Below are 18,497 nucleotides of genomic sequence, written 5' to 3'. Positions count from 1 at the left end.
TTAAATGGTGCAAACAATATTCTACCCACTTTCATTCCCCTTCCGTAGCTTTCCCCAATGTAAATTTCTTAAGTGTTGATTGCCCATCCAAAATTGAAACATGAACAAAATGTTCTTAACCCAGAAAGGTCCCTTCCACGCATCGGGGAATGCCAATGCCGCCTACCAGAACCAGAGATAACACCAAACACCCGTCTTTTAGCCGTCAGCTCTGCCGTTACTTTTTCTGGATTATAAAAAAAAATGGGAATGTCCCTTCTATCATCCACAACACTGCAGATTTAACAGTCAGTGTACACGACCTGCCTGCACGTTTTACCATCCCACCATTACGTGCCACCACGACATGCCTTGAAATGGGTTCGGCCTCAAACCAGTGAGTGACAGCCAGTCCTACCTGGCAGAACATTGTGAAGTTTGAAATTTTTCATCTAATGATGAAAGAGATTCTATAGAACTTGTCAAATCTTTGAAACTGAAATATATTGCTTTCATAACATGAAAAAAAGAAGACAGAATGAGAAAAGATATTTTCAAAATGCATATTTGATAAGGAACTTGTATCCAGAATATTTAAAAAGTCTCAAAATTCAATAGTAAGAAAACAACCAATTTTTTAAAGGGTCAAAAGATTTGAACAGGTTCTCACCAAAGAAGATATATGGGTTCATAAAAGCACATGAAAAGATGCTCAACATCATTAGCCATCAGAGAAATGGAAATTAAAATGACAGTGAGATATATATATATATATATATATATATATATATATATATATATTTCAAAAACCAGGTCTGTGGTGACATTGGGATAGGGTAGCAGAGGTCAGCGGTGGGAGAAATGGACAAGAGGAAATATGGGGGAGTGATGGATATGTGCATTATCTTGACTGTGGCAATGGTTTCAAGGGTGTATACATGTGCCAATACTTATCAAATTGTACAGTTTAAATATGTACAATTTATTGTAAGTCAATTATACCTTAATAAAACTGTTTAAAACAAAAGTCTATGGGGAGTAGAGTTCACTAGTTCTTAACTGCCCATATCCCTGCATCCATAATTCAGGCACTGAGGGAAGCACTTAATTACCACAAGGGCAAAGAAATTAAAATCATAAACAATTTAGTCTGATAAGTATATAAATCATCCAAGGCAGGAGGGGAAAATTAGGGAAGAGATAACACAGTGGATGATATGAACAGTTACTGCTGAGAGTTGGAAACACTGCAGAGAAAGAAGAGAGAGAGAAGTGAGTTTTCAGCCCAACACAAGCCCTTTCTCTCCATCTTTATGCTACATGCTCTTTCCCAAGAAGCCAAGCCAATGTTTAACTGCTGTGGGTCCTGTGGTCGGTTCTGCTCCCTTACTCCTTGAGCACCTGGGCAACCTGCCCCAGGGGACAAGGTCCACACCTACCAAGCAGAGCCACTGGCCCTAAAAGTGGGGAAGGAGTGAGGGGCAGGATGGAGCCCAAGAGGGACCCAAGTGCAGACCATGGAGTCCCCTGAGCCACTCTGGCCTTTTCCCGGTCACCACCACTGAAAGATGGAGTTAGTACTGGAGATAGAGGTTGGCATTCACAGCTACCTGCTGCTCCCCCATATCCACCATGTTCATCTCCTTCCCCAAATTCTAAAATGCCCTGGCACTCTTCCCCATGGGATGGGAGAGACCACATGCCCATCCTAGAAAGGCATCATTCTGCTGGCTACCCTTCGCAAAAGCCACTATGTAGTGTCACCTGTAATGTTCCAGGTGACATTTTTAAAGACATAAACTGATGATAGTCCACATGAGCAACACAACAATGAGCATACATCAATTATGCTATAACCTACACTAGTCTGTCCAATACTGAGCATTAAGTAATTAACTCGAAGTGGCACCAAACTGTCACATGTAGACACTCTTACAGAAAGAAACGTGCTCCTTGTCTCTCTTTGTTCTTTAGTATCTACAAGCAGCATCAAGGAGCACAGTGTCCCCTGGTGCCGGGTGTCATTTAGTCCCCTTTACGGTGGGGTCCCTAGGCTCTCTCTCCCTACAGTTAGAGCTGAGGTTTACTCTGTCGCTGCCCTTCCCCCACAGTCCTTACCCTCAAGAGCCCTAGTTCTGAGAGGTCCGGCTGTGGTACACTCTGTGGTGGTCCATTCTGGGTGTTGAAGAACTCAGTCAGCTGGCAGCCAGGATCCAAGGAGCTAGAGAGGTTCCTGCTGAAAGGCCCATGTTCCGAAGCACCCAGGCCCTGGGTGTTCAGGGACTGAAGATGAGAGGGAAGAGGTGGGAAGTGGGGTGAAGAAGAGGGGAACACCTGTCCTAACATGAGGTGGTCTCCAGCTGGTGGCCTATGACTTGCACAAACAAAAGATTCTCAGCACAGGTGACCTCTGCCCCCTGGTTTTTAGCAACCTGGACTAAGAAATTCAGTATAAAATAATTGGCAGGTTATTTGCTTTTGTCTGAACTGAGATTGGCAGGCAAGTAATTTAAATTCCCTCCTGGCAGATTCAAATCATGTTGCCTAAACCCTCTCCTACCACCTTTCCCACAGCGGGCCTCAGGTGATCCAGTCTCCCCAGCCCTATGGCCGGAGCTTTAGGGGGACAGACCCTGGTGGAAGATTATGTTTGCTTTTCCCTCCAGGGAGTTGAGAGTGGAGAGCAAGGAAAATAATTCAAATGTGCAGCTTCTCAGCAACTTCGTCAGTCATGACCCATCCCCACCACCGCCAGACGCACAGGGCACACGGCTACCACTATGTAGCACAGCACTCGTATCGGCTTACTCCCCACCCCCAGGAGGGAGACCACCCCGATAAGAGATAAACTTCACCTACTCCTGAGTGTTGCCTAAACAACTCATACTTCCTATTTCCAATTCTCTCTCCCACGATCTTAAACCAGTCTTTGCCCCACACTCCACTGTAACTGTTCTTACAAAGTCACACTGCTAAAGCTAATAATCAATTCTCATTTCTCATCTTTCTTAAGCTATCTGCGGCATCTGGTTAGTTCTCTCTCCCTCCTCCCTGCAAGCATTGCTTTTCTTGCCTCCAAAACACTTCATTTTCTTGGTTTTCCTCCTCCGTTGCTGGTTTCTCCTCTGTCTCTTTTGTTGGCTTTTCTCAAATCCCCAAATCCTGGGTGTCTCAGAACATGGGCCTTCCAGCTGAAAGTGGTCTGCTTCTGCCCTTACTTCCCTATAATTAGTTCTCAACACAGCAGCCAGAGAGATTATTTTAAAATGTGAGGTCATGCCCTAGCCCAGGGGTGGGCAAACTTTTTGACTCAAGGGCCACAATGGGTTCTTAAACTGGACCGGAGGGCCGGAACAAAAGCATGGATGGAGTGTTTGTGTGAACTAATATAAATTCAAAGTAAACATCATTACATAAAAGGGTACGGTCTTTTTTTTTTTTAGTTTTATTCATTTCGAACGGGCCAGATCTGGCCGTAGTTTGCCTACGGCTGCCCTAGCCGGTCAGGCTCAGTGGATAGAGCGTTGACCTGTGGACTAAAGGGTCCCAGGTTCGATTCTGGCGAAGGGCACATGCCCAGGTTGGGGGCTTGATCCCCTCTATTCTTGCAAGGGGACATGCAGGAGGCAGCCAATCAATGATTCTCTCTCATCATTGATGTTTCTATCTCTCTATCTCTCTCCCTTCCTCTCTGAAATCAATAAAAAAAATATTTTTTAAAAAAAGAAAAACAGAATTTTGTTCCTTAAATGCTAAAATAAATAAATAAATAATAAATAATAAAGATAAATGAATAAATAAATAAAATGTAAGACCATGCCAACCCTGCTCAAAACTCTGTCATGACTCCCCATGTCACTGAGTAAAAGCCAGTCTTACAATAGCTGACAAGGCCCTACACAATCTGCCACTTCATTCTCTTTGCTTTTCTGACCTCACCTTCTAATTATTCCCCTCTCTGCAGCTCCTCATACAAGCCAATCAGCCTCTTGCTTTAGGACAGCGGTTCTCAACCTGTGGGTCGCGACCCCTTTGGGGGTGGAATGACCCTTTCACAGGGGTCGCCTAAGACCATCGGAAAACACATGTATAATTACATATTGTTTTTCTGATTAATCATTATGCTTTAATTATGTTCAATTTGTAACAATGAAAATACATCCTGCATATCAGATATTTACATTATGATTCATAACAGTAGCAAAATTACAGTTATGAAGTAGCAACGAAAATAATTTTATGGTTGGGGGTCACCACAACATGAGGAACTGTATTAAAGGGTCACGGCATTAGGAAGGTTGAGAACCACTGCTTTAGGACCATTAAACCTTCTGTTTCCTCTGCTTGAAGAACTCCCCCCCCCTGGCCCCGCCCCATACCACAGGGCCAACTCTCCCACCACAGCAAGCCTTTGCTCCAATGTGACCGATGTGACCAACCCACCCACACTTTTGACCCCCTTTACCCAGCTCTGCTTGGTCTTTTCCACAGCTCTCATTCACTTCCGATAGACTGTGTAAATTCCCTATTTCCTATGTTTGTCTCCCTCTTCTAGAATATAAGTCCACAAGGACAGTGAATTGGTCTTTTTGTTTATAAATGCATCCCAACCACGTAGAATGATTGGCACATGCTCGGTACTCAGTAATGGTTACTGAATGACAGGGTCAGGGTCAGGGTGGTTGGCTATGTGATGGGGCACCTGACTGAGATTAGAGACTCTAGAGAGCCATTAGGATGAGGCAGGTGCTTGGAGTGGCTAGTTGCTTCTGATTTCAGATGGGCTTCCTTTTCCCTTTCTTTTCTTTCTTTCTTTCTTTCCTTCTTTCTTTCTTTCTTTCTTTCTTTCTTTCTTTCTTTCTTTCTTTCTTTCTTCCTTTCTTTCTTTCTTTCTTCCTTTCTTTCTTCCTTTCTTTCTTTTTTTATATATAGAGAGAAACATTAATCGGTTGCCTCCCATATGCACCTTGACTAGGAATGGAACCCACAACCTTTTGTGTACAGGACAACACTCCAACCAACTGAGCCACCCGGCCAGGGCAGGATGGCCTTTATACCACTTTCTCAGCTTCTCTGGTTTACAGCTACAATGTTTAAATGTTTACCTGTTGTTTGATCATAATCTTGCCTCAGCCCTTTTCCTGCTCTGGAACTCACTTCAGATTGGATCTACCAAATGTTAGAGCTTCAGGGAACAGAAGAAGACATCACTTGTATTTCTAGTTTGGAACTGAAATTATGTTTGGGGGAATTTTTCATCTCTGACTTCGCCACTGAACAAATATTAGTTATAATAAAGTCCTAGCTTATCCTCACCCCAAAGCACAAAAGCAGCTATTTAAAGCTATGACGTTAGAGAACGGGGATGGGTGCTATCAGAGGCAGGCTGAGAGCACACGTTCCTGAGCACAGTACACCCACAGCACCCCAGCATCCTTCTTCAGAACTTGTTCAGAACATTCCCCTCACCCGCTGAGAGCCCGAGCCCCAATCTGAGAACCACGGGTCTAAATAAAACAACTCCACCAGGAGAAAGGGGGCCAAACCAATCTAAATGCTCTCCATTTCCCCCCCTCCTTCCTCACAGTGGCAGCAAAGGGTCCTGTCATAAAGAGGTACCAGTCGGAGGGGGGCAAAGGGGGAAAATGGGGGGACATCTATAATGCTCTCAATAATAAACATAAAATTAGAGAAAAAGAATAGCCCTGGCCAGCGGCTCAGTGGTTAGCATGTCGGCCTGAACACGGGAGGGTTGCAGATTCTATTCCCTGGCACCTATTTGGGTTGCAGGTTCAATCCCTGGCCCTGGTTGGGCTGCCTGTGGGAGGCAACTAATTTCCATGTGTCTCACATCAATGTCTCTCTCTCTCTTTCTCTCTTTTTCTCTCTCTTTCTTTGCCCGCTCCCTCCCTCCCTTCCACTCGCTCTAAAAACATCAATGAAAAACAAAATCCTTTGGTGAGGATTTAAAAAAAGAGACTCAGTCTCTTATTGACAAAGAGACAAGGAGATGACAAGAAGTGCTCGGGCCCATTCTCTGTAAGAGCTTGTACTGCTTGGGAGGTGAGGGGAGTTAAATGATGACAGAGGGGTTAAACCACTGGGAGCACCCAAAACCAGAAAAACAGGCATGTCCAGGTTCCTCCAACGATCATATGGATCCCTGGTTAGTCCCCCTTACCTTGGCAAAGGTGCCTTTTCATTAATTCACCAGGTGGCCCCAATGACTCATGCCCTTCAGCAAAGCTAAGCATTAACCTCTAGCTCCAAAGCCCCTCAGAACACTTCCCTCCAGCTGCTGTCCTTCCTCAGGGAAAGAGAAGAGGGTCCTGAGGCCCTGCGCTGAGCAAGGGAAGGGATTGTGGCTGGTGGTGTAAGGAGTCAATAACGAGAAAAGTCTCCACTGCCCATCGTGGCCTGCGTGCTGGAGGGCAGGCTCTATCCGGGAGGGAGCCGCCTCAGCAGCCACCCTTCTGCCTCCACCTCCCCTGCAAACACCATGTGAAAAACCAAGGGCCTGGATACTCTTTTCTTCCTGGGCCTGCATTTCCACCCAGGTCTGCACAGACTTACCCCAGAGCCCTGAGGCAGAGCCCAGACCCAAACGCTGCCAGACCACAACCCCCAGCAGGGTGAGCCCCACACCCTCCGCTGCTCCTGTCACTGCTGCCTTTGGCTTCCCCTTCTTCACTTAGTGGCCTCGCACTAGGCCTGGGAATCACTCCTCGCACTAGGCCTGGGAATCACTCTTTCCCACATCTTCATGCCGGTTCTGCTAATTCCCAAGCCAACCTTCACCCAATTCCAGAGAGGCTTGGGGAAAGCTGCTCACCGCCTAAGCTTTCTGCCGCGTGAGGAGCTAAGCTGGTTACTAGGCTCCAGAGAGGGTCTCCTCCTCCTTCTTCCGCCAGCCCCGTCCCTCCACCCAATTCTCTGAAGGGAAAGTGCTCAGGCCTAAATTCCTAAACAAGCATGTGGGGTGTCCAGGGCTAGGTCAAAAGTGAAAATCCCTCCCTCCTCCCTTCACAATGCAGACTGAACAAAGTCCTGTGAGTTCAGGCTGCTGGCCAGAAATTCCTGGACAGAAAAGCCATATCAGCCCTCCCCACCCCTCTGGAAAAACACAAGTTAGCCTCCAATCCCAGAGCCAATCAACCCCCAATTGCCACAACCCTGAGAATAACACTATGAGCTCAGAGCATCTCTCTGTGCTCTTCCCCATTCCTCCCACCTCCACTCTGTGTTGTAGGTTTTCTCTCTCTCCAAAACCATTGTGAGACAGCTCGATGCATTTTGGAGGCCGCTACTCCCCTGCAAGATGGTAGGTGTTGCATTAGGGTACTCTCTAATCCTTGTGGCCCGTGAAAGTACTACTCCCCTCACCATATCCCCCTGTGACCTGCCTCTGCATTTCTCCTTCTTCCAGCTCAGACTGCAGCCTCACTTCAAAACCAAACCTGGGAGCCCAACCATCAGCAAGGAAATCTCCCTAAGCCGTTGCTCACCCAGAACCTTCATTACCTGGGAAAGCCCCCTGGGGCTTCCCACAGCAAGCTGGGATTCCCTGAAAGTGTCGGGAAATGGCCACCACTGCTGTAGGGGTAGCAAAGTTACCCCAGCGTGAGAATGGAAGGGAATGAGAAGCCAACAAAGAACTAAAGTTAGAGTTCATGCTTCCCACACACACATTTTCAGTGGGAAATATATAAAGGAAGAGCCACTGGAATCAAAGGTTATGACACTGGTGGGGGTTAGGTAGTGAATGGCTTAGGGGATGTCATGGTACCAGAAGAATAGAGGAAGACACAAAGCCACGGCTCAGGAATCTCAAGATCATGGGACAGCTTGGTGTTCACATCATCTTCAACATAGCTGCCATTCGTTAGGCATTTACATACATTGTCTCTAATCCTTACAACAACCCTGCAGGTATTACTATCCCATTTTACAGGTGCAGCAGTGGAGGCTCTGAGGACTCAAACAACGTGTCCCAGATTACACAGAGAGCAAGTGGCAGAGCCAGAACCCAAACTCTGGCCCATCTGGTTCCGAGCCTGCACTCCTATTTCCGTGGTGCCCTGCTAACATAGAACACCCCTGGGAGAGTCGCCATCTGTTTAGGTCGCAGGCTCCTGCAGTGTCTGTCCTTAATGAATTCTAAGGAAGGGTCTCTCCAACGCCAGCATTCTATGTGTCTCTGGGACCGCGCAGAGGGGCAGTGAGTGCAGGCGACGGGGACACCTCCTTCCAGGATTGGTGGGGTGGTGCAGCGGCTCTCACCTCCCCCATTTTTGTAGCAGAGATAGGGAAACCTCCAGACATTGCCTAGGCCAATGATCTCCCCCGCCACGGACAGCACAAACTCCATCTTGTTGTTCCAGTGCCCGCGTTCCAGGGTGCCATCTTCCTCTGCCTTCTCCACGACAGGGTACACGGGTTTTGTCTCTCCATTACTGGCTGTGCCCGAGACCCGGCTATCCATCCCACCTGGAAAACAAGCAGGGCACTCTGTCACTGGGGAACTCCGGGAGGAAAGCGCTCCCATCCCTCACCAGCAAATGTCCAAGGGAAGAAGTGCACTGGACGAGAGTGCATTCCTACTCCCTTGTCTGCAGGTGCAGGTCCTCCTTAAGCCTCCTTATGGGTAGAGGCTGGGAGACTGCTGCTGAAATGTATATTCCTTTCCTGTGCCGGGAAGAAAGGCTGCTACTGTGTACAGATGCTGCTTCGACCACACAGGCTCTTGGGTTTGTGGACATGGGAGAACTCACACAGGCTCCAGATGGGCTACGTTCTCCCTGCCACCCCACAACTCCCCTTGTCTGTATCAGCATGAGCTTCAGTGTCTCTATTCTGTATGCTGGGGACCATTGAAGGGATGGACTTTTTATAAATCCTGACAACTACCAATTTCTGTTGCAGGAATTTATTCAAAGAAAACAATTCTGATTGTGGGTAAAGATTTTGGCTTAAGAATATTCATTGCTTTTAACACCAAAAAATTAGAACATACATAAATGTGTAAGAATGGCAAATAGATGAATAAATTATGGTACATACATACAATGGACGACTATATAATCATTAAAAATTGTGTTGAAGGAGAAAGTCTAATGAATGAAAGTGTTCACAAGATGTGAAATGAAAACAGTTATAAAATAGGTCATACAATATGATTATGCTGGGAAAATATTTTATATTTATATGCATTGAAAGATTAGGATGTCCAGAAAAATGTTTTTCTCTCCTTGGATTATAGGAATTTTTCTTATCTATATTTTCTACACTTTTATCAAAGAACACATTTTATTTCGTAAACCAGTTTTTTAAAAAGCTCCTCCCAAAGCAATGAGAGAGGTTGAGTGGGACCAGGAACCCTGAATAAGATGAGCTGATCTTTCCAGCTACTTCCTCCATCTCTCTCTGAAATCAGCCTAAGGAAAAGATGGACTCTGGGCTCTTTTCTTTTTGGGTGATAACAAATGTAGGAAACTGTTACCGTAGAGAAGACAACACAAAATGAATAAAGAACAAGAATTCTAAACCCTTCACTGCTCTATTTTAGACTCTTATTGGGATTGAGGATAAGATTGGATGTGGTTCATACATGGTGAGCAACTACTATGGAAAAAGCACTTTACCTACATTTATCTCATTAATCCACACAACAACCCTGAGGTGTAAGCAGTGTTACCTCTGCTTTGTAAATGCAGAGACTGAGGCTCGGAGAGGTTAAATAGCGTGTCTGCTGCCATACCGCTGGTAATTGCACAGCCAGGACCTAAACCCACTCTGTTCCTGGTTTTTCAATTACATTCCTTGATTGCACTGGCTGCCTAGATGTATCAGCTTGTCGAAGATAAGCATCTTCTAATGACTCTCCCTGATTGTATACAGTGGCTCCTTTTCTGGAACAGTGGGCAAATGGACTCTTTCCTACACCTCAAGAAAAGTGCTTGTTAACGGAACTTTCTCAGCCGGAGCCCCGGCTGGGCACAGACTCTCCTGAGGCTGAGCTACCCGAGGGATCCAGAACATCAGGAAACAGTAGGACCTTTGTTTATTTGATAAATAGGGAATGGACTCCAGAGATTATTAGTGGGATAAGAAGGAGAAACGCAAGCAGCTGGTTCCAAGAAGATTCTTCAGTCCTTTAGAGAAGGTTGCCTAATGTAATACCATCTCCCTTCACTTCGTCATCCTCCCAGATCCCATAAGAAACAGTAGCCCTATCCTGGGTCCCTTGGCCTCGTTAGGGTTCTGCTTCTCAGAGGTAGCCTCGTGCAGTTGAAAGGACATTATGAATCGAGTCAAACAAGCCTGGATTCAGGTTTTAGCTTTGAGCCATATCACTTACTGCCTGACTTCAGGAAAAAGAAGTACTCTGAGTCTTAGTTTGCTCATCTGTAAAAGTGAGAATGATAGGATGTACTTAGCTATAAGGATTAAATGAGAATATATATATGACTTATGCCCTTATTTCATATATATATGAAATCACTTAGTAGAATCACAAGTATTTAAATTTTTCTTTTCTTTCAATACTATCAAAATTTTTATGTTCTTCAATCTTAACTCATTTTACAGAGAAGAAAGCCTTCATTTTCTTAGAATTAAACCCAAATGTCTTCCCTCTCAATCTAGGATTCTCTTTCTCCAAATCACATTGTCCCTTAAGTCAACAACCACTGAAGTTTCAGAAAGAAAATAGCATATACTCTTTGCATGGGCACACATAAATGTCAGGAACATTTTCTAGGAGAGCATCAAAAAACCCTTTGATTATAAGTCCTGGGATCCCACCAACCTGTAGTCTGAGACCCAAAAACAAAAAAGAAGAGAAGAAAATATTACTAACCTTCTTGCAGTTGCTGCCAGTGGTCCAGGCACGGGGAGAAGAATTATCTAAGGGGGAAGGGGAAGGTGCTGCCTTTTTAAAGTGTGGTTCCAACTCCCCTGTGGCACTTGTAATTCTAAACTTGGCCCAGCCCACATTCTTCCTTCCTGCCTCCCCTTCCTACAACCTCCCTTTCCCTGGCACCAGACAACTCACACGTGAGTGATTTCACAGCCCGTGGAGTGTGTTCACGCCCTGGCAGGTCAGGCCAACTGCCTGTGAGCACACGCTCCTCCCTGCGGCTCACTGCTCTTCCCCTCTTGGTGACCGTGGGGTCTCCAGAGGGATCCTGCCTTCCATCCCTTTCTCCTATTCAAGTGTTCCCATAAATCCAGCAAGAAGAGATGTTCCTTTGGTCAAGTCTATACAGATTAATTTAAAAGTACATTTATCTTATCCTTTACAGCTTATGCTTTGGAATGGACAATGATTTAGAATAAAGATACATAGATTATGGGAACTCTAAGAAGTGAGAAAAACTTCCTAAACACTTACACACACACACACACACACACACACACACACACACACTCCTACATAATAAAAGCCTAATATGCAAATTGTCTCCTCAACCAGGAGTTCCACTGGGAGTTTGACCACTCGCTATGATGTGCACTGACCACCAGGGGGCAGCGCGGAACATGGTGGGCATCAGTGACATGATGCGACCTCTCACCGGCTACCTGGGGGCGGGGGTGATCAGATAGAGGTGCGGTGAGAATGCGGAGTGTCTGCCCGAGCTCGCTCTCACTCCTCCTGCTATCCTCCCCCCCAGGGACGCCAGGGCTCTCACGCAGGGGAAGCCCCCACGCTCAGGTGCTGGGCACCAGTGGGGAGCCCACCCCGCACCTGCACAGCCTTTTTTGGGTGAGCCAGGCCACAGCTGCCAGGACTGTAGGGGCTGGTCGGGCTCCCTATGGGTTTGTGCAGGAGCCAGACTGTGAGGCCAGCCAGGAGAGAGTGTGCTGCCTGCTCAGCTTCTGTGCAGTGTCGCTTGGTGGCCCAGAGGCCCACGCTGTGCCCCAGCCCACGGCATTCAGCCGTGCTCACCGCATCTCTAAGTGGGGACTCGGGCACCGTGACTCTGGTGGAGGGGGGCGCATGGGGGTCCGGGGATCCAGGTGCTGCCAAGGGCCCAGAGGTCAGCTGGGACCTGCCCTTCCACGCCAGATGCTCACGCTTCAATTGCTGGCCAGGCCTGGGGACTGCAGCCATGCACAAATTTTGTGCACCGGGCCTCTAGTATATATACAAGAGGCTGATCAGGCTGGGCCAGCCAGGGGGAGGGGCCATGGGTGGTTGACAGGCTGGTTCCACCCTTGGTCGGAGTTGGGGGGGCGTTTGGAGGGAGGGTGGCCAGGGGAAGGGGCCACAGGCAGTTGGCTGGCAGGCCTCGCCCCCTGGTCGAATTCCTGGTTGAACTCCCCAGTTGAACTCCCAGTCGAGGGGACACTTTGTATATTAGCCTTTTATTATATAGGCTATACATATAGAAAAGTCTGAAAAGTATTCATCAAATAGCTTATAGTAGAATAGGGCTGGAGCCAGGAGATGATGTAAACAGACATTTTCACTTCTGCTTTTTGAGCTTCAGTATTGTTTGAATTTTTAAATAATGTGCTAGAATTGATTTTTAAATAATATTTAAACCAATAAAGAAAAGAAAGTGCTAATGTTTAAAATAAAACAAAGCCTTAAACCCATCATAAGCAAGGAGTTGGCTGTGAAGAGGAGGCAGAGACAGTCAGGGGAGCTCTGCTTTGAGGCAGGCGCAGCCAGGAGGCATCTGTGCTGAGTAGAGGACCATTCCTTTCAGCTGGAGGGAAGAGGCCCCGCTCACCACTGGCCAAAGAGCAGTGCAGTGGAAAGCTACTTAGGCTTTGGAGCCAGATGGTCCAGGCAGAAGCTGCTGATCCTGCTTCTGCCGCCTTCCAGTTTGTGGCTTGAGCAAGGTATTCAACTTCTTCAAGTTTTGTTGTCTCATCCATGGAAAGGGTAGAATATTCCTTCCCTTGCAAGGCTGTGTGGGGTTTCAGGAGAACATGTGTCCTGTATGTAAAGGACCATGCATAGCAAGCCCTCAAAAGGTAGCTACGTTTTATCCTTAAGGAACTATTCCCAATGAGGAGGGAAGTTTTCTTGAAGGGGATGGGAGACCCCAGAGCAAAGCTGGACTCAGGCCAGATAGAAGGAATGAGTCTTGGGTAGGGGCTAAGGACGGGGGTGGGGTGGAGGACTGAATGGGATAATAACAATGTGCCTGAAAGGATCCCAAAGTGTGGAAAGGAAGGTAAAGCACAAAGTCTAAGGGAGTTTCTGTCTCTCTCACCCCTCATCCGTCTCTAGGGCATGGGAGCAGGGACAGGGAAGCACATCATAATTCCTAGGGAACCTGGTGGAGATTGTTATTCTTATGCTTCAGCTGCCCCTTTTACTTACTCTCTTATAACCATCCGTCCATCTGATTTAACTGTGTAAAATAAAGCAATAGACCAAAAGGGTCCTCTGAGAGAGTCTGCCAATTCATTCAAAAAGAGTCCATCTTCAAAGACAATGCTATTAAGCTCCCATTTTTACTTTTCAGTGAGTGGTACTTACTAATGACCTGTTTTTTAAATTAAATTGTTATTGTTGAAAGACTAATGACCTATTAATTGAGTTACTAAGCACTGGAAATTCTGGCACTTGTAATCTAAAATTACGAGATAACTGGAGTTTACTGAGGACCCAGATTCGTTCTCTAAGAAGCTGGGACACCATCCACCTTTGGCAATGGCATACGCCCCTCCTGTGTCCTCATACATGTGAGCACTTGGAATCTCCAGTTTCCAGGAAAGACCGGGGATCATCAGGCACCATCAGGATCAGCCTGAGTTGGTTTTGAGTGGCTGCTCTTATATTGCGAAATGCTTGGTTTTACTAGTTGATCTTGTTTTTTATATAACTGCTGCCAAATTGCCATTTTGATTGTTGTTTCATTTCTCTCCAAATCCTTGTTATTCCTAAATTCTTCTTCTCTGTAACATAGGATGTGATGGGTCTTTTGCCCTGTCTAGGTTGACTGTAGTTTTTAAAAGTTTGAGAACTACTGGAAGATGAGTGTTAGTTCATCACGACTCCCTGTTGGAGGTTTAGCACAATCAGGCATGATTAGCCTTCTGTCTACTTCATGCCACCATCATCCTTCGGTCTCCTGGATGCAGGGTCAGGAAACCTGGAAACAGGTCACAGTAGAGTCAATATTCAAGAGTTCTTATCAAGAGGCTGCATTAGTTTGAAGACTCACCGGAGATTGTTAGCAAGGATACTGAAGGCTGTGCTCCCCAGCATCTGTGTGAAACAACGTGAACCATTCAAAGAGCAGGCTATGAGGTCTGGTTCCTATCAAATTAACCCTGGACATATTTCAATGATCATATGCCATGATATACTCTCCCAGCAAGTTTTTGTCTCTACTGGGAGTGGAACACGAGTGAATAAATTGAAGAAAGAGCATGGTTCATTTCAAAAAGAATATTTCTGAGCAACATTAGTTTCAGCATTGGAAGGGGTTGGTGTAGGAAGTGGTGGGCTCCTCTCCCCTGGAGACCTTTACATTAATAGGCATAGTTCTGTTTAATCACAGGGGTGAGACCCTGTTGACCTTTCTTATCTCTTTTCAAATATCACACTAATAAGAAAGACAGGAGCAAGTGGAATAATAAACTAAACAACAAATTATGGTTTTCTAAATCTGGAACAATTTGAACAACAAAATGAATAGCGATAGTATTGGATTATAACCCAAAGAACAGAATACACTCATGAGTTTATACTAAAATAAATAAATAAATAAATAAATAAATAAATAAATAAATAAGAAAACTAGAGTTCTGAAAACTAGGATTCAATTAAAAATGCATAAGGAAAGAGAAAAATAGAAAATCATCATTAATCAAATACCACTGTAATAATTGTTGAAAACAAGATTCACCAATGAATACTAAAATTAATGGGTGCCTGGCCAGCGTGGCTCAGTAGTTTAGCCAGGAGGTCACAACTTGATTCCCGGTTGTGGGCTTGATCCCCCAAGTGGGGCATGTGGGAGGCAGCCAATCAATGATTCTCTCTCATCATTGATGTTTCTATCTTTCTCTCCCTCTCCCTTCCTCTCTGAAATCAATAAAAATATATTTAAAAATAAAAATAAATAAAATTAATAGGTGAAGGTTTGAGGAAGAACAGAGTTTATATAATCTCAAAGTATCTCTCCCAAGATATTATTAACTACAGAAAGGTAGTAACTTCACAGTAGAGAAATTAGGTAAAATCCACCTTAACCAAGTGACCAAGGTCAACATCATCCCATATAATAAAGAGGTAATATGCAAATTAACCATCACTCCAACACACAAGATGGCCACCCCCATGTGGTCAAAGATGGTAGCCACAAGATGGCCAGCAGGGGAGGGCAGTTGTGGGCAATCAGGCCAGCAGGGGAGGGCAGTTGGGGGTGATCAAGCCTGCAGGGGAGGGCAGTTAAGGGTGACCAGGCCAGCAGGGGAGGGCAGTTGTGGGCAATCAGGCCAGCAGGGGAGGGCAGTTAGGGGTGACCAGGCCTCAAGGGAGGACAATTAGGGGCAACCAGGCTGGCAGGGGAGGGCAGTTAGGGGCTACCAGGCAGGCAGGGGAGGGCAGTTAGGGGCGACCAGGCTGGCAAGGGTGGGCAGTTAGGGGGCGACTGGGCCAGCAGGGGAGGGCAGTTGGGGGCAACCAGGCCTGAAGGGGAGGACAGTTAGGGGCAACCAAGCCAGCAGAAAAGGGCAGTTAGGGGCAATCGGGCTGGCAGGGAAGCAGTTAGGCGTCGATCAGGCTGGCAGGGGAGTGGTTAGGGGGTGATCAGGCTGGCAGGCAGAAGCGGTTAGGGGCAATCAGGCAGACAGGCAGGCAGGCAGGCGAGCAGTTGGGAGCCAGCAGTCCTGTCCGACTGCCCGTTTAGGCCCGATCCCACCCGGCAGTCGGACATCCCTCAAGGTGTCTCAGATTGGAGAGGGTGCAGACTGGGCTGAGGGACAACCCCCCCACCCCACCCCCCGTGCATGAATTTCATGCACCGGGCCTCTAGTCTATATAACAAAAGCCTAAGCAACTGTTCCAGCAGAACAACCAGAACGACCAGTCGTTATGATGCGCACTGACCACCAGGGGGCAGACACTCAATGCAGGAGCTGCCCCCTGGTGGTCAGGGCACTCCCACAGCAGGAGCACTGCCCAGTCAGAAGCTGGGCTCATAGCTGGCAAGTGCAGCTGCCATGGTGAGAGCCTCTACCAATTCTGCAGTAGCACTAATGAACAGTGGCAGCAGGCACAGCAGGCCAGGATGAGCACAAGCAATGTGGTGCCCAGCCCCGATTCGGGCTCCACCCTGGCTGCCTGCCACTTAGCACACTGCTACATCCACCGACGGGTCCCAGACTGCAAGAGGGATGTCCATCTGCCAGCTTAGGCCTGATCCTGGTGCCATTCTCTGTAGAAGGCAGTCAGTCTGAACAACTCAATGACTCAGGGAAGCGCAGGGAACTCACGGTGAGCCTCCCACCACACTTGACTCACCCACTCGATGGTGTTCACAGGACAGACTGTGGTGGCTCAGCCCATGCACATGCAGGAGCTGCTGAAGCTCAAGCAGCAGGCTGTGCAGCAGCAGAAGGCCATCTAGACACAAGCCAGCAGCCAGCAGTCAAACATCCCCCGAGGGGTCCCAGACTGCAAGAGGGCACGGGCCAGGAGGGACCCCCCCCCCACCCAGTGCACAAATTTCATGCACCAGGCCTCTAGTCAGTAACAAAACATCAATAACTGTATCACAAACCTCGTAAGACAATGTACTAAGAAGGACACAATAAAATGTCTGTGGTGTTCTTGCAAAAGAAAAAATTTTTTTTTTCAGTAACACCGATGGTTCCTGGGTGTAATATTAAATGAAATTAAATATAACTTTCTTAGACAAGAAGTGAGTAATGAAATGACAAGAAAAATGTTACTTTCACTGGAAATTTCATCAGACCTGAAGAATATTTTTTCAAAATCTAATGAGAAGGCTCTCTTTCCTATCAGCATGTGTTCTACAATCCTCCCCCATTACTCTGTCCTCCCTGTCATGAGAAAACAGACAAACCCTGAGTGAGGGAAACTAGACAAAATAACTGATCACACTCTTCAAAAGCATCAAAGTCATGAGAGACAAGGAGACTGGGGAACATCTTCAGGCTACAGGGGACTAAGGGAAAATAAAAACTAAATTAACTAAATGGGATTCTGGAGAGAATCCTAGATAGGATGCTAGAACAAAAAAGGGATATTAGTGAAAACTGGTAAAACTTGAATAAAATTTTTAGATTAATAGTACTCAGCACATGTTAATTTCCTAGTTCCAACAATTGCACTGTGGTTATGTAAGATATTAACATTAGGGGAGCTGGGTGAAGGATATATGGAAGCTCTCTGTATTATTTTTGCAATGTTTCTGTAAGTCTACAATTAATTTAAAATAAAAATGTGTGTTTTTTTTAAGAAAAAAATATATGGTTTGCTTCCTGACTATTGCAGGCCAAGAACTTGACTTTGCTGTGAAAAGTGCAGGATATTACACTCAGGAACCATTGGTGTTACTGAAAACTTTGGTAACTTCTCTTGTGCTGTGTTTAATTTCAGATAGGATAATTAGCCTAAATTCTATAAGCACAAAGTCTTAAAGAAATAAAACTTACAACAAAGAACATTAATACCATTGATCATCACCATTACTAATGATTATTAAGCACTTCAACATGCCAGGCACTGTGCCAAGTGCTACACATGCACCATCTCCTTGTACCCTCAGAACAAGCCTATGAAGCAGAGATGGTTATTATGACCTTTTAAAGATGAGAAAACACAGGCTTAGAAAGAATTAAGTCACTTGCTTAAGGTCACATAACTAGAAAATGGGAGACCCAGAACTTGAACTCAGGCATGTAGGATTCTAAAGTCCATTATTTATAATTTCATGCTACACTTTAACTCGGGGGGAGGAGGGGAAGCAGAGGTGGTGAGATGAGATGCTAACAAGTTCAGCTCTAGCACTGTGTTTATTTGGGCTATCACTGGCCCATGAAATTAAATATAAACTTCTTAGACAAGAGGTGAGTGATGAAATGACAAGAAAAATGTTACTTTCACTGAAAAGTTCATCAGACCTGAAGAATATTTTTTTAATCTAATGAGAAGGCTCTCTTTCCTATCAGCATGTGTTCTACAATCCTCCCCCATTACTCTGTCCTCCCTGTCAAGGGAGGAAAATCATACCTTTCTCTTTAACTCCGGAGAGTTAATTGTCACTCTTTTCCAATTGTATCCAGTTTCTTCTGATTCCTGTCTCCCTGATTTCTTGTCTGATTCCCAGAGTACAGAGAGGAGAGCTTGCAGCATTTATGTAACTAGTCTCAGCAGGAGGGCTTGGCTGATTAACAGTGATCAGGGGCTCTGAGTGAATGAAGAAATTCTCCACAGGGCTCCTACATCCTGACACTGTAGCCCGGAGCTATGGTGAGGGATTAGGGCAGGGAGACAATATCTAAAAAGAGCAATTTCAATCTTTGAA

The 18,497-nt window shown here is 46.0% G+C and overlaps 1 protein-coding gene and 1 pseudogene across 1 annotated transcript in view; one reads left to right on the top strand and one right to left on the bottom strand.

Annotated features, from left to right (window-relative positions):
• LOC102433983 overlaps window positions 1-2,008 on the top strand; it is a 7,650-nt pseudogene extending 5,642 nt beyond the window's left edge.
• SLC6A13 (solute carrier family 6 member 13) overlaps window positions 1-8,461 on the bottom strand; it is a 45,785-nt gene extending 37,324 nt beyond the window's left edge. The window contains 1 exon segment of the mRNA XM_023756685.1: window positions 8,260-8,461. Coding sequence (XP_023612453.1) covers window positions 8,260-8,461 — 202 coding nt within the window.
• Between the last annotated feature and the right edge of the window lie 10,036 nt (window positions 8,462-18,497).

This window comes from Myotis lucifugus, unplaced genomic scaffold (assembly GCF_000147115.1).
Source record: "Myotis lucifugus unplaced genomic scaffold, Myoluc2.0 scaffold_98, whole genome shotgun sequence".
NCBI classification, from domain to species: Eukaryota; Metazoa; Chordata; class Mammalia; order Chiroptera; family Vespertilionidae; genus Myotis; species Myotis lucifugus.
The sequence above is the reverse complement of the archived record's forward strand: the minus strand, read 5'-3'. Positions and strand labels throughout refer to the sequence as shown.